This window comes from Pelobates fuscus, chromosome 4 (genome assembly GCF_036172605.1).
Source record: "Pelobates fuscus isolate aPelFus1 chromosome 4, aPelFus1.pri, whole genome shotgun sequence".
Lineage (NCBI taxonomy): Eukaryota > Metazoa > Chordata > Amphibia > Anura > Pelobatidae > Pelobates > Pelobates fuscus.
In genome coordinates this window covers 91564708-91579863 of record NC_086320.1, presented here as the reverse complement: position 1 = coordinate 91579863, position 15156 = coordinate 91564708, and the positions used below count along the sequence as shown (strand labels likewise).

Here is a 15156-nt window from a genome sequence, read left to right as displayed (position 1 = left end):
CTAAATCCATTTTGCTCCTTTATATATGTCTAGGTGGCTATATATATCTTTTCACTTTAACACTTTTACGGTGTACCTATTACTATAATTCTGCTTTTGGTAACCATTATTATTTTTCATTTGTTCAATAAAGGTTCTTTACCATATCTATGTGACTATTTACTCAAAGGGAGTAGTTTGCAAATGGGAATGGACTCCATCCACCTTTAGTGGGTGGATCTCCTTTTTCCCATTTTCTTTTTTCTTTTGTATTTCTACCCACCCGGGGTTAAGCCCCTACTACTCCCTGTAACCTTTCTAGAGGTTCGGTGGTGACTTATCTCACACCCTGACCTTTTCTCTCTTTTTTTTATTTTTACTATATGTTAACTATGGTACTAAGAACAGAAATTTGTTAGCACATAGAATACCAGGCAGTTGCATGTCCTTCCTTATTGAGAAGAAATGTCCTGATATTCATCTTTCTTAAGGGCATGCATCCCAACAAAAAAGGTCTCTTATCACATCATTATGTGTAAGTTGAAATGTTTTGCATTCATTGAGTAGTACATTATAAAAAATCGCCTGAAAAGTTTTTACACTAGGGAAAAGTAAAACATAGAAATTCCAAATGTGATAGAATAAGGAAGAGACCACAGGACTCACATTTTATTATCTGTTTAGTAAATGTTACCATTTTTATATCATGCACAAGGAATGTTTTACTAACGGACTTGCTGTTATACAATTTTTCTGTGTTTTCTGATTGTGCTTATTCTGTTTGTATTCCTGCAGAAAATATGGGATGTATCAAATCAAAACGGAAAAACGGCGAAACTGATCCTTCAAGGGATGTGAAGAACTATCCAGTACGTAAACCTGACAGAACTATTTATGTGCCAGATCCAACGTCCAGTAAGCAGCAAAGGCCAGTAAGTAGATAGTCAAGGAGAGAGCACACGCATTAGAAATAGTTTTCACGTCACTCTCGTGGCCCTGTGAACTCATTTATAATATTCCTTAGAACAGAGGTAGCCAAAGGCAGACCCCCAACTGCTAGAGAACTATGGCTCCTATAATGCTTTCCAAGGCCTGTAGGCTGTCAAAGCATCATGGAACTGATATTTTTCTAACATCTTAAGACATACTTTTTGGTCCCTCCATTAGACTTCATAGAAAACCTGTATTGCTCACACTACTGAGACTGTGACACGCTATTTTTGTATATATCCCCAGTTTAATAAGTGAAATGGGGATGTTAAAAATGTTTTAAAAATCTCTAGTCATTCAATCTATAGTGTAGAATAGTGTAGAAAAAAGCTGTTTGGTTTCTTCTTGAAGCATTTTAGAATCTCCCTGACACTCTCCCTGACTTGGCATTTCCTATTGAATCACATTATGTTCTAGCATTTCCAAAGACCACCCTAGAGGGACCATGGCCCAAGGACAGCATTATAGTCCTCAATACATCAGATTAAAGTCTTGGTATTCTTATACGCTAAACGCAAACAAAGGATTTCTAGTGTTACTATTTTAAAACCAAAAACTATGGAATTTTTTTTTCAAATGACTTACACAAGTTATAACTTAATGTGAAAAATATAAATAAGGGTAATTTCTGCCTTACTGAACTTTTCACCGTTCTATAATGAACAGCAAACTATAGGGAATATCCCAAAGGCAACTGTGGCTATGAATTTGTGTTGGTGGTTTTCTATTTTTTTTGCAGTGTGGACAAACTATTGATAGCATGCACCAAAAGACTAGTGAGCTTATGAATTCTATTGTCATCTAATTGGAAAGTCTGAAGTTTATAGTAGATGAAGTTTATTTTTCTTTGCGTCCTCATGGGGCTCTTTTTAGAAACCGAGGACATTTAAAGGAGTTAAACCTCTATTTCTTGATCCTGGCATGGCGCAGAACATTCTACAAGTCTTATCCTCTTAATTGGGGAAATCACAGTTCTGATTAGCTGCTGGTATAACATGGTCTCAACATTTTTTAATTTATTAAATATAACAGTAACAATCACAGAGGGTATTTCTTTACAGCTTCATTCATTGCAGTTTGGTTGCAATGAACAGAAAATTCAAGGATATCATTTTTCAATGTAGGGCAATAGCTTCTTGATCTGAGGATTAATCTGACTGCCATTCTGGGGTCAAGAAGGATTTTATTTTCCTAGTTTGTTTCAAAATTGGAAGTGCTTCTAACTGGGTTATTTGCCTTCTTTTGGATCAACAGCAAAAAACAAATGTGAGAGAGGCTGAATTTGATCGGTGCAAGTCTCTTTTCAGCTATGTAACTATGTAATCTATTGTGATATTCTTCAGATTTCTGTGCAGCACTGACCCCGGAAGCACCTCTAGTGACCGTCTGAGTGACTGCCACTACAGGTGTTACTAGGCAGTAATGTAAACACTGTCTTCTCGCTGAAAATGCAGCATTGTAAAGCCTGCATGGACAGGCTATAGACACCAGAACCACTGCATTAAGCTGTAGTTGCTCCGGTGACTAGAGTGTCCCTTTAAGCAACTATACTTTCTTATTGTATTTTCGTTGAGTCCACAACCTCAAAGCATTTGCATCAACAGATGTTTGGTTTCCTGTAATATGCTTATCTCTTTAGTGAAGACTCTATGCTGCATTGGGAATATGGAAATATAGTTTTAATTTATAATAATGTGTTTGTTAAATAGATACACTTTGCAAGCCTGATTGATGTTGATAATCATTGCTTTTGATAGCCAACTAACATATTTACTGTATTTATCTATACAGTTTTGTACTAGGAGAAATGCACTTATAATTAAAAAAAAAAAAATTCTATGAGATATACATGTAATGCAATGTTACATATTTAAGGTTACAATCCAGGCTGGAGTTGAAGGAACACTATAGTTTATTCCTGATACTATAGGTTTGAATTCGCCATTTAGATCTCCTTACCCACATTAAAAGGGTGTTTTACTCACCTTTTTTTCCAGTGCCACCCTGGTCTCATTGAGGCAGGCCCGCCTCCGCTTTGCCTCCTTGGCTGAGATCATCAAACTTGATTATTGCAGCCGATCCAATGGATTCCCTTAGGAAAGCATAGGGAGGCTATTGCGCATGCGCAGCCATGCTGCACCAATTAGTATCTCATTTTAGAGATGCATTGAATCAGTGCATCTACATGAGGAACATACAGCAGGAGACTCTGAATGTCAGTGCCACACATTGTACAGCACTGACCTAGGAAGCACCTCTAGGCCGTCTGAGAGAAAGTTACTAGGCAATGTTTACATTAAAAATCCTTCAGGAGCAGGCCGCAGACACCAGAACAACTACATTAAGCTGTAGTTGTTCTGGTGATTATAGTGTCCCTTCAAGGGCTTGTTTTAATGAAATACTCATTTTGAATTTATTTATTTTGTTGTAATACTCCAGGACCCACTATGTTTACAACAGCACACCCAAAGGCTAGAAAGTGGCTGTGACCTTTTTGTCTGGTGTGGCTCTTATTCTGATTTCTGTTTTAGCTTTGTAATAATCAGACCAAAATGTCAGTCTGTTTACACAGGCTCCCCGCTAGCTGACAGGGGGAGAAGCCACACATTTGTTAATACTGCCATGGTACGAATGGGAAAATGGCATGTAAGATGGTTTTGCATAATGCTCAAGTAATTTCCTACATGATCTGTCTATTTAAACTTGGGGTATATAAAACACAAATAAAAAAAAATATAAAAAAATATCTCGGATAAATTAAATCACTTGAAGATATGCTCTTTCTAGTTTATCCCAGGTTTCTGAAGAGCAGTAATGCAATGGAACCAATATTTTTTTCTAATTTGAAACAAAAAGTACGCCGGTAACTATGCACAAGAGTTTTTCAAGCAGTGTGGAGAATCAAGATATGATTTTTAAGAAAAAAAGTGATAAACCACCTAGATTCCAGCTTTAACCAGTTTAATTATGTTGACAAATACTTCATAACAATGTGTTGCATATATGCACATACTATACCTTCAAGCCCAAATAAGTTTAAAGGATTTCTAAAACAAATTGGTCCATGGATAGTTTTTCATTTTTGCTTATTTTTAGGCAGTGTGTGCAAGTCTTATTTCTAAGTCTTTCATGACTAAAACATTTAAAACATGTATTTTATTTCCATGGAAAAGCTTTGGATTGGCTAAAATCATCAAGTCTGATAATCTCAGCCAAGGAGGCTGGACAGGGGGTGGGGACAAATGCAGCTCAAGTCAATCAGCATTTCTATGGTGATCAATTAGCATCTCTATGCAGAGTGTGGAATTGCTGAATAGCACTGAGGAGTGGCCACTAGAGGTGTTCCTATGGAGCAATGTAAACACTGCCTTTTCTCTAAAAAAATAAAATAAAAGCACTGTTTACATTAAAAAGCCTGCAGGGACTGACTATACTCATCAGAACAACTACATTAAGCTGAAGTTCTTCTGGTGACTATAGTGTCCCTTTAACATCTTCTATAAGAAAAACGTCCATAGACACATTGGTGGTAAGTGGTAAAAAAAAAAAAAAGCATTCAAACAAAGGAGCAATTTGTATTTCCAATAAGCTTGTAAAATGATATGCAGAATTAGGTACATGGAATTTCCCATGTTAGGTTCCGGTACTTGTGTTGGATATTGCTATATTATGCAACCAACAGGAAGCCAGCAGCATGACTTGCAAAATTAAAGATACCTTTATCCATAGGTTGCATTTTATGTTTATGTTTAAGGACATCACTGTAAATCAGGCACTTTGTTAGTACAGATATAGAGATCACCAGCAAGGACCCAAGATGTAGACAGGCCAATCAAGTATAATGCAGCTCACCGATGGAACCTTTGGAATTCTCAAAACCACAGATTTCAATGGCATTGCTGATTCTGCAAAAATCTGGAAAGCTGACTTGGGACTAAGAAAGAAGGAGCCAAATCTGGTACTACAACTGCTGCAAAAGGCAAGCAAACTCATCAAAATAGCACCGATATTGAAATGTTGCTAATAAAGCAATCTGGAATCTGGAGCTAGTACTTGGATCATGGATTGAAATTAAAGTATATTGAAGCGTGGGAGCCTGAAAGTACACATAGCCACACAAGAGTGTGCAACATGCAATAACCAAGGAGATTACCGCTTGTCAGTAATATGACCGATATGTCTACTTAGGAAGACATGGCACAATCGAAAAACCGCTTATTGTAGTCCATAGGCGCTATTTTCTGCCAAGTGGGCAGAAGTTGCAATTTTTCATGCAAGTTCTTTAAATCCTAAAAACATATGGTCTGCAACTTCTGTTTTAGAAAACGCTTGCTAAATTTCCCAGCATTAATGAGGAACCTTTTTTTTTCCGTGTAATAGAGGAAGTACTCTCGTGTTTTGTGTTTATTTATTTTTATTTATGAAAGAAGCTGTAGGACTGGAGATCTACAATGTATTTTTTATATATATATATTTGTGGTCGGTTAATATCGTATAGTGAAATACCTTGTGATTGGAATTAAGTCGGTGTGGTGTGCCGGAACCAACGTAGGGGGTAGGCCTGTAAAAGAGGGCCTCCCCGAATGAATTGTATAAGAGGGAGAGGTGGGTGGGGTGAACAGCGTGCGTACGGCAGGTAGGAAGGGGGGAGTAGCGTTTATATAGGAACGCTTAACTCCTCCCACAAATACAGGCCTTACGGCCTTAAACTTGGGGTCGGTTAATATTGTATAGTGAAATACCTTGTGATTGGAATTAAGTCGGTGTGGTGTGCCGGAACCGACGTAGGGGGTAGGCCTGTAAAAGAGGGCAAAATGAAATGCAAGAAAACACACTTATTGCACTATAATTATCATATAAAATCCGTTTGCCTTACTTCTTATCAGTTAGGAATGTTCCTGTATAATGTAGCTGACTACTAGTGACTCTAATTATGTGTACAGGCATACTGCTACTGGATGCCGTGCTTATTGAAAGGATGTGCTAAATAGGAGCTGATGGTCCCAACCTACTCTAATGCCAGGAGTATGAATGTAGAACCGTATTTAGAAGTAGTTAGGGAATGATTAGTAGGTCAAGTGTCTTGATTGTCTGGTTTGAATGTTGGCGTGACACGATGTAGTGTTTGTACCATCTTAAATCTTCCTTGAGGAGACATGATTTGCCAGTCTGATTAGTTGTGATCGTGGAGTTGTAGGGTTCCAGAACCCTTGTACGGTTTCAGGCACATAGATTTAAGACCTGGTTGGGTGGTGCGAATGCTGTTTAGGGAGTCTGATACTGCCCAGAATTCCCATCTGTAGACGTACGTTACTGTAGAGTGATAAACCAATTATTTATCTTTTGAAATCTTATGTTAAGATGGGGTATGGTTTAAAAGGCTTGTCAGAACGTGTATGTCAGTTCGGTATAGTGTGATCGTGTGCGTATGAAGGTTTGAATAAAAGGTGGCAAAAAAATGTAGAAAAGACTACAAGTTGATCAGTATGCCTGTGGATGTCGTGCTCCACTGAGTCTTGGAAGAATGTCACGACTCTGTTATATGTATCTTAGAGCAGACGAATAATGCTCTAGGTGATAACTTGTGTCGAGCCCCAATAGCCGAGTGACCGGAAGGGGATGCTGAAATGCGGATTATGCTTGAGTGTTGTGAGTTGGGTGAGGTACGAGACTGAGTTTCTCTTGGTCAGTTAACCCTAATAGTTATGTAAATGCTGCAGTCCCTTGTCCGATGTTGCCTTCTTAGGACATACTGAAAAAGAACATGACAACAAAAATGAACTCAAATAACAACAATACGGTTAAGTAATATAGAACTGGCTGGCAAACTAGTGCCGAAGCGAAAAGCTCTCTACCCCGTGACAAGTGAGGCCCTGCTAGTTGCCAAGCGGCTGGTGAGAGGATCTACCTATGATTCGGGCGTGGGGCTCGAGCCACTAGCGTGATGGCGGGGTGTCGGTCTCTCAGTGACAGTAAAAGATCCAAAACGTGTGGCCGTGTCAGGTGAGGCCCTAACTATAAACCCGATAGGTGGGTGAATGCGAGGCTCTAACTATGATTTGGCCCGAGGGGCGAAAATCTCCGTGTTGAGATTGGGGGGTTGGCCTCGCGGGACCAGCTACGTTGAACCACTAAGGCCAGCTCCTAACCCTAGATAGCCAGTTCTCTGACCCTAGACGGAGGCTTGATAAGGGGGTAACGTAACGTGCTTGGTAAACCCAAGTTGTGGTTAATGATAGGTTAATGAATGGGCTGAGGGGCGAGAGACCCTGTTTGTGTCATGCGTTCGACTGTTTGATCGTGTGAACGAGAAGAGGGAAAACCGAACAACAATGATGATAAAATTGTCGAACGGCAAATAGCCTGACCGTGGCTATTTGCCGATTACCTGGCGTTCGTATGTTTGCGAGTCGTTTGCATGAACTGAGGGGCGGGCGTACGGAGAGGACGCCGGGACCGGAAGAGCGGCGGATGGGAACCGGAAGTTCCGGATGTCGCGGAGAGACGAGGTCGGCTGACGAGAGGGAGGTGAGCAGGCCAGGTGAACAGCGTGCGTACGGCAGGTAGGAAGGGGGGAGTAGCGTTTACATTGGAACGCTTAACTCTTCCCACAAATACAGGCCTTACGGCGTTAAACATATAATAAATAAATAAAAACAAGATTACAAATGTCAGTCTTTTAAAGAATCAAGCAAAATTGTAAAATAATTATTATTTTTTATTTAAAATTATATATAATACCATGCAGCACATTGATTTTGTTTTATGGAGTGAAAGTGGTGAACTTCAGTAAAAACATGACTTAGAACAACAATGGTTACCTATTTTTTTTATATAAATTAATTTCTCTACTGTTACAATTAATTCATTTTGCAGTGAGTTTTATTTATGTGGGAGCCTGTAAAACACTCAAGCAGGGTTATTCACAAAAGTTAGAATTAAGGTGAATTCAAAGGGCATTTCAACTTTAAGGCCAGAGTAGCATAGCTGACTTATAGAACGCTTCCAGTTTGTACATTATACTGTAGTCGTTGCTGCCGCCCAGGAGTGATGGGAGTGAGTGCAGGAGTTTTATTTTTGTATTTGTATTCACTTTTTGTGTCACACAGCTAGGTTACAATGCAGCCGCCCATCCCATGTGTTCCCTATTAAGGGTTAACAAGTATATAGGGGTGTATATAAAAAATACCCCTTCCTGTCTCATTAGAGATATTTTTGCCAGAGGCTCAAGGAAGCAAGGTAAAGGGTCAGAGTAGGACCTGTCTAGGGGGGTCTGCCTTGACGCTGGCAGGCGGGCATTCCCTTCAGTGGCCATTGGAGTAACTAAATGACCTCCATTTGTTTAAATATACATAGGGATTAAGGAGAGAGCGCAGGTGACTTTTTTTTTCTTTGGCTGTTAGGATGTGCTCTACCTCCACCTTTGGTATATATTAATATCAAAATACACTTAGTAGGAAATTATATGTATTAATTCCACCTATGTATTTGTGTGATTTTTACATATTTCAATGATTTTATTAATTATATATTTGGGGACCTGCCTGACAACGCAAGGAGAAAGTCCCGAGAATGTTATTTGCAAGCCCTATATTTGACCCTGTAACTTTCCAAAACCTCATAAAACCTATACATGGGGGGTACCGTTTTACTCACAAGACATCGCTGAACACAAATATGTTTATTTTATTGCAGTGAAAGCAAACGGTATTATGACTTTCACAATTAAAACGCCATGCAGAGCTTCTTTATTCAATTTCTTAATTTCTCACACATTTTATTTTAGATTTTATTCATATAAAATTATGTTTCATATAAAAATATTTGATGTGAAATGAAAGCCCTGTTTCTCCTGAACAAAATATATATAATAAGTGTGGGCGGACTTAATGTGAAAGAAGTAAAATATTGCTAAACAGATATATAGTGCAAATTCCAGGTTTTGTTTTGCTTCAGAACTTTGACAATATCCTCCGTCTTTCAGAGGTTATATTTAAAAGTAACTTTGAAATCACTTCAATTCATACTTTAGTGAATAAACCCGACAATGTGCATAAAGAGAAGGATGTGACATTTGTTTAAGAAAGGACAGGTTCATTTTGGTCCAAAGAAGATCTGTCCATCATAGAGAAGGAAACCTGGGAAGTATGGCACTTGCAGAGGTTGCACTGTTTATATACACTCTTGCGTCTTTTAATAAATGGCTTGTGTCAATTTGATGACTTGTCAGAAGGTATAGCGGTGGATCTGGTACAGAGGAAAAAGAAAGGGGAATAGAGACTAGAGAATTAACACAAAATAAACACACAACATTGTTAAAAAAAAATATAACCGCATGGGTACTGGGCCAGACTGCCATAGCAGACAGACACTTTGCACCTTGGCTCCGCTAATGCCTACTTAATTTAAGTCTTTACCGGTGCTACTGAGCCTGATCCTTTCCTTCTGTCCATAAGTGCTGATGGGGTGGAGACTGTGGACTCTCTGGTTGGCAGATTTTGCCATGATTGAGTCCATGTAGACAGAGATGCAGCTCTGTGGATTGTGGCCTTGCCTGGGATTGAGTTGCTGATCATCTTCTATTCATTTAGGGGAAACTTTATCAAGGCAAAACCGGTGTTGGGAGCAAAGTGATAAGCATTTAGATAATGCTACTTTGCCATCCTTCTTGGCAGTGCATAAATCTTATGGCTGGCAGAGGGGCATTAAACCCTGCCCACCCGCCCTCTGATTACATGCCCACGCTCACAGCAGTACAGTGAGAGTATGGAAACTGTTAAGAGGGAGAAGATTGGGGAATGCAATGCACAGCTATGCCTTTCCACATCTGTAGCAATAAAACAAACTGTCTCCATTGTGTCACATTTTTATCATTCTTTATTTTTGTGTGCTTAATATTACATAACAAAGTCCTGTAGCGCCACAGCAGCGAGCACAGGCATACAATGTCGAACTAAGTCATGGGAAATGTGTCACATATTTAGCCATTCCTCCCATTTCTTTCTCACTCTTGTAGCTTGGCGGTGCAGGTACTGAAGCTGCTATGGTATGGTAGTACGCCATGCTATGCTCACTGAAATCATGTACTGACATAGTAGCAACGACACATGGAAGTAGACTGCACCCATTGAAACTTCTGCTTTTAATCCAGTGCACATGCACACTCCTTTTAAATAAATGCAAGTTAAAGTATTTACCATATAGTCATTCAAACAGAAAAAAATACTTTTTAGATCAGATGCCATCTGCCTTTTCTCAAAACTGTGCACTGAACATGTCCTCTGCTCAGCAACAAACTCAGAAAGAGAAATGATATTTTCCTCAGCATAGAACCACTTTTGTCTATGCAATATTATTTCCTTTTCATGCTCAATGGAGCATGCTGTATGCAAAATCATTCTTTGTTTTTACTTCCTCATATACTCTAATGTTCTGCATGCGATTAGTGAGCTAAAGGGTTTCGCTGACATTTACTAGAACACAGTTCTCTGTTCATCTTGTTTTCTTTATTTTGGATTTCTGGTGTCCTCTGTGAAGTGGAGTGTATCTACTGAGAGCATACTTTGCTACATGTCTTGGCTTTTTGTAACTTGGGCAACAGTTTGCTGAAGCACTTTTTTTTTTTTTAGCCACAGATTCGCTGCCTACTACAAACATTATTATTATTATTACTGGCATTTATAGAATGCCAACTTATTCCGCAACGCTTTACAATATTATAAAGTGGGAAACTTAACAATAAATGAGACCATTACAAAATGTTACAGAAACAATAGGATGATGAGGACCCTGCTCAAATGAGTTGACAGTCCACAAACATGAAAGATCGTTAGTATAATACTAAGGAAGGGTTGGTACCCCTCTGATGATAGTTGGAGAAGGTGCTGGGGAGAGTAACTTTTCTGCACTATTAGTTAGGTTGTGTGGCCAGATTGTATTACGTAGCGGGCTGTGAAGAATGTACATGCTTCCACCCGTGTTTTCACTGAGATTCCATTCATGGGTAGACTGGAGGGGTCATAACATCGAAAGGCATGGCTATGCCATGACACATCCCCGCCTCTCTGTTACAGTAGGGGTCATCAAGTTTGCCTTTATGCTCAAACCCTATTTATAACTCGAACCGGTCAATGCCCCTACTCACACCCTAGACTGCTTCTTCTGAACCATCACATTTAAATTAGAATCCAGGACTTTTTAAAGACCTTTTTGACAACTTACTGAGGTATTCGTACTATTGGCATTGTATTTAATAGTGACTCATGTTGAAACGTTACTACCTGTGAGGTCCAAAGTATTATGAAGAATGTACTGTGTCAATACACTCTAGGAAAGAGGTACCTAAAAATAGAATCTGAGATGTTGCAGAACTACAACTCCCTTGATACTTTGCCAGGCTTTAGAGTGGCAAAGCATCATAGCAGTTGTAGTTCTAAAACCTCTGGGGATCTACATTTTGGACACCGCAGTCCTACAATGTACTATCGTGACAAGACCAATTGTGTGCCTTTCTTTTTTTTTTCACAGTCGAAAGCTGGATCTCTTTTGCCAGGGGAGAGACTACAAATAAGTGGTATGTTCTTTGTTAATAAATAAATAAACTATTATTCGGCTTCTTAATCTGAATAGTATTCACAAAACCACATTCATTTTATATCATTAACAGAAGACAAAGGGGATTTTGTGATAGCTTTGTTTCCATATAATGGAATCCATCAAGATGATCTATCCTTCAAGAAAGGGGAGAAACTGAGAGTTCTAGAAGAGTAAGTTTTATTATTTTATTTTGTTGATTTGAGTTTTATTGTAAATATATGCCAGAGCCAATCCAAGTGTTTTTTTATGTTTTTAGGACAGCGAAAAAGTGTTAAATACATGCTACATCCCAGAGCTTTCATTGTGTATCCTGTTTATTGCTAGTTTAGGGATCATGAAAAGTACTAGTTAAGGACAGAAAAGTCTTCATAAATACTGTATTAAAAATATATATTTATTCCACATTTCAGTACATTTATGGAAAACTAACGTAGTGTAGAGCTGCAATGGCAACATTATCATAGTTTATAGTGTCATATGTTGATGGTAAAATCTAACTGGTGGTCGGTCGCTATTGGTGGAGTTCCTTTATTTATTTGATTTGCATATCAACGTAAAGAAATACAGAATGAAAAAGTGAACAGAGGGTGGACACAGAGAGACAAACCTGAATGTGCGATGACATTCCAGCTGTTGGTTACACCAAAGCTTAATAGCTGCTTTTTAATGCCAATTGTGGAAATAAGCCCATCGGTTAAAGGAAAACAGAGCATCACATATAAAAGGTTAACACAAGTTATAGGTGATTTCCATTGTTTTACTCAGTGGTGCAAAAAAGGTTAAAAAGGTTGGCTCCATTTATTTTTTTTTATGGTTGTTTGTTCAGAGCATCTACTCCATGCAATATATGTCACAATGATAACGGAAAATAAAGTAAATGATAAATAATCTGGCAAGTAAAGGAAAAAAATTGAAGAACAAGTCCATGTGTTCCTAGTTCTAGTTACTTGTAATGTGAATTTGTGTTAACATTGTATTGTGCGCGTTTTAAATTTCCACTTAGATACAGTTAAACCAGTAGCGTAATATGCCTCTTCTAATTCCAGCAGAGAGTGTAAGCAAAAAATATATAATAATCTCCCAACATCTCTTGGCAGGCATGGAGAATGGTGGAAAGCCAGATCCGAGGTAACAAAGAAGGAAGGATATATTCCAAGTAACTATGTCGCCAGACAAAACACGCTAGAAACGGAAGAGTATGTATCATTACTTATTTTAAATATTTATTAACTGAAACATTGCAAAATATAGCTCTAAACTAAATGTCTACTATTTCAGATGGTTTTTCAAAGATATCACAAGAAAAGATGCAGAGAGGCAACTGTTGGCTCCTGGAAACAGTGCTGGTGTTTTTCTGATCAGAGAGAGTGAAACTGTACAAGGTTAGAATAAATTATATCGTGGAATTACTGGCCAAAGCCTCCAGGTTAACATATTCCAAAATGTGAAATCAATCTTGAAAGCCCTTGCGATATTAGCTGAAAGCTTTGTAGAAAAATGGCTAAAGAAAATATCTGTCACTCCAATGTTGGTGATCTTGAGGGATACTGCAATTCCGTTCTTACAGCAAATATTCAAAGAAATGCCATTAGTAAAATGACAATCCTATAGAAGTATATCCAGATACTAACACTGCAGCATTCCTCACCATCACCAAGCTGGGAATGTTGGGTATTTTCGCTATGCTCATACTTCATACCGATGCCGTTTCGATTTGGTTAGTCAAGATTTGATAATTGGGAACATGAAGAAGACATTTTTATCAAACTAGCATTTACTACAGACCGCAGAACAGAGTTATATGTAATTCAATAATTCCTTAAAGGGCTACTATAACTCTTGTTCACAATTAGGTTTTTATACTTTACAATGCCCTATTGAACACTATTAACTACGTCCACCCCCTTTTTTATGATAAAACAGTCTAAGTTAAAAGTTACCTTGATTTAGGATCCGGAAAGGTTCTATTCATTCGTGTCCTCACCCCATCTGTCATCACGCCGTTTTACTCCACTGTCCAATCAAATGCGTGTCTTGCAAGTGTGCACCCTGGGGAGGGCCGGGGAGGGGAGAGGGAATTGGGAGGCAAATAAGGGTCAGGTTTTAAATATTGTTTTAAAAGGCCAAATTTAGAAAATGCAGGGAGGCAGGGAAGGGATCAATGGAGCTTACCCTTCTTGTAAGTGTTGAAGCTGATAATGTCTGTTGCCAGCATGTAGACTTCATTTTTGCACAGATTTGACATTAGGTGGCATTAAACCAAGTTCAAGGCTGCCTAAGTTAACGAGTGTAACTAGCCCATGACATAAAAGTGCAAATATCTCTCTGTATGTACAGTGTTTCAAGCAGAAACTCTGCACATTCAGATTCAAACCACCATGACCACTTCTAAATGTCATGGTAGCTGGAGTAATCCTTTAAGAACCATTGATATTTCTTGCCTCAGTTGCTAACTGGTCTTTGAAGACTTCATCAAAAACACAGTCACATTCTTCTTGACAAAGTGTCTGGTATGCAAAACATGCAGACTTTGTTTTACTGTGTTCTGTTTCTGCTCTGTTCTGCTCAACAACCTGCATTGAAAAGGTGAAATTGGGGATTTGAACTCCCTGAGTGGGTATATAAAGATTGTTTTAAGTGATCTTCCAGGAGAAGCTTTTTACGCAGAGTTCTCTAGACATATGCAATTCGTTTAGTTCAGAATCGATTTACCTTTGAATTCAGCAATTTGGAAGTGTCCAAATTTCAGAATTCTTTAAAACAGAAACCAAAACTAACCAATTATTTTGAAACCATTCATCTTCATAAGGATAGCAAGTTAGGGACTTATCCACTAAGAAACTGAAACCGCAAAATTAAGAAAAAGGTTTTTTTTCTTAAAGGAACACGATCGGCAGATGAAGTGGTCTTGGTGCAGTGTTCCTGTCCTCTTAACCCTGTAATGTAAAACATTGCTGTTTTTGAGAAACTGCAATGTTTAAATTGCGTGCGTGGTTAAGTCCACCTCTAGTTACTGTTAATATGAATTTCAGACAAAACTATTTTATATTAAATACAATTTCAATAAAACAGAATGTTGATACTTCAGAAACCTAAAAGCCTTGAGATTTGCAATCACCATTTTATGGTAACTAATTTTTTTGAATTATTGCACTATTATTCATATTATTTAGTTTTAATTTACATCTACTTTAGTTGTCTTGTTCTCTTTTCTTCAACAGGAAGCTATTCATTGTCGATTCGAGACTTTGACAATCAAACTGGTGATGTCATTAAACACTACAAAATCAGAACGTTAGACAATGGAGGATATTATATTTCTCCTAGGATTACATTCCCTTCAATCAGTGACATGATCAAACATTACCAGAGTGAGTTTTACCCCTGTTCCTTAGATGGGAAAGAGTTTTCAAGCTTTATTGTTATACCTTTATTGCAAAATGTTAATGTTTTGTTTGGGTAAAAACATACCTGTGCTTCTCTTCAGGGCTAAAGTTGGGTAGCAATTGTATAAACTATTTCAATGCTCTAATTTTATAATAACTTCATACAAATACATTAATAGACCTGTACTATGGACACCCATTTTGA

At 38.2% G+C, this 15156-nt stretch overlaps 1 protein-coding gene across 2 annotated transcripts in view; it reads left to right on the top strand.

Annotated features, from left to right (window-relative positions):
* LYN (LYN proto-oncogene, Src family tyrosine kinase) overlaps window positions 1-15156 on the top strand; it is an 87010-nt gene that overhangs the window by 47158 nt on the left and 24696 nt on the right. Inside the window, exons 2-7 of one of the 2 annotated variants that reach the window (XM_063451383.1) lie at window positions 775-848; window positions 11497-11542; window positions 11636-11735; window positions 12663-12761; window positions 12844-12947; window positions 14787-14936. In XM_063451383.1, coding sequence (XP_063307453.1) covers window positions 780-848; window positions 11497-11542; window positions 11636-11735; window positions 12663-12761; window positions 12844-12947; window positions 14787-14936 — 568 coding nt within the window. In that variant the 5' untranslated portion in view covers window positions 775-779. Of the gene's footprint in view, window positions 1-774; window positions 912-11496; window positions 11543-11635; window positions 11736-12662; window positions 12762-12843; window positions 12948-14786; window positions 14937-15156 lie in introns of both variants that reach the window. The other variant, XM_063451382.1, reaches the window with a different exon arrangement.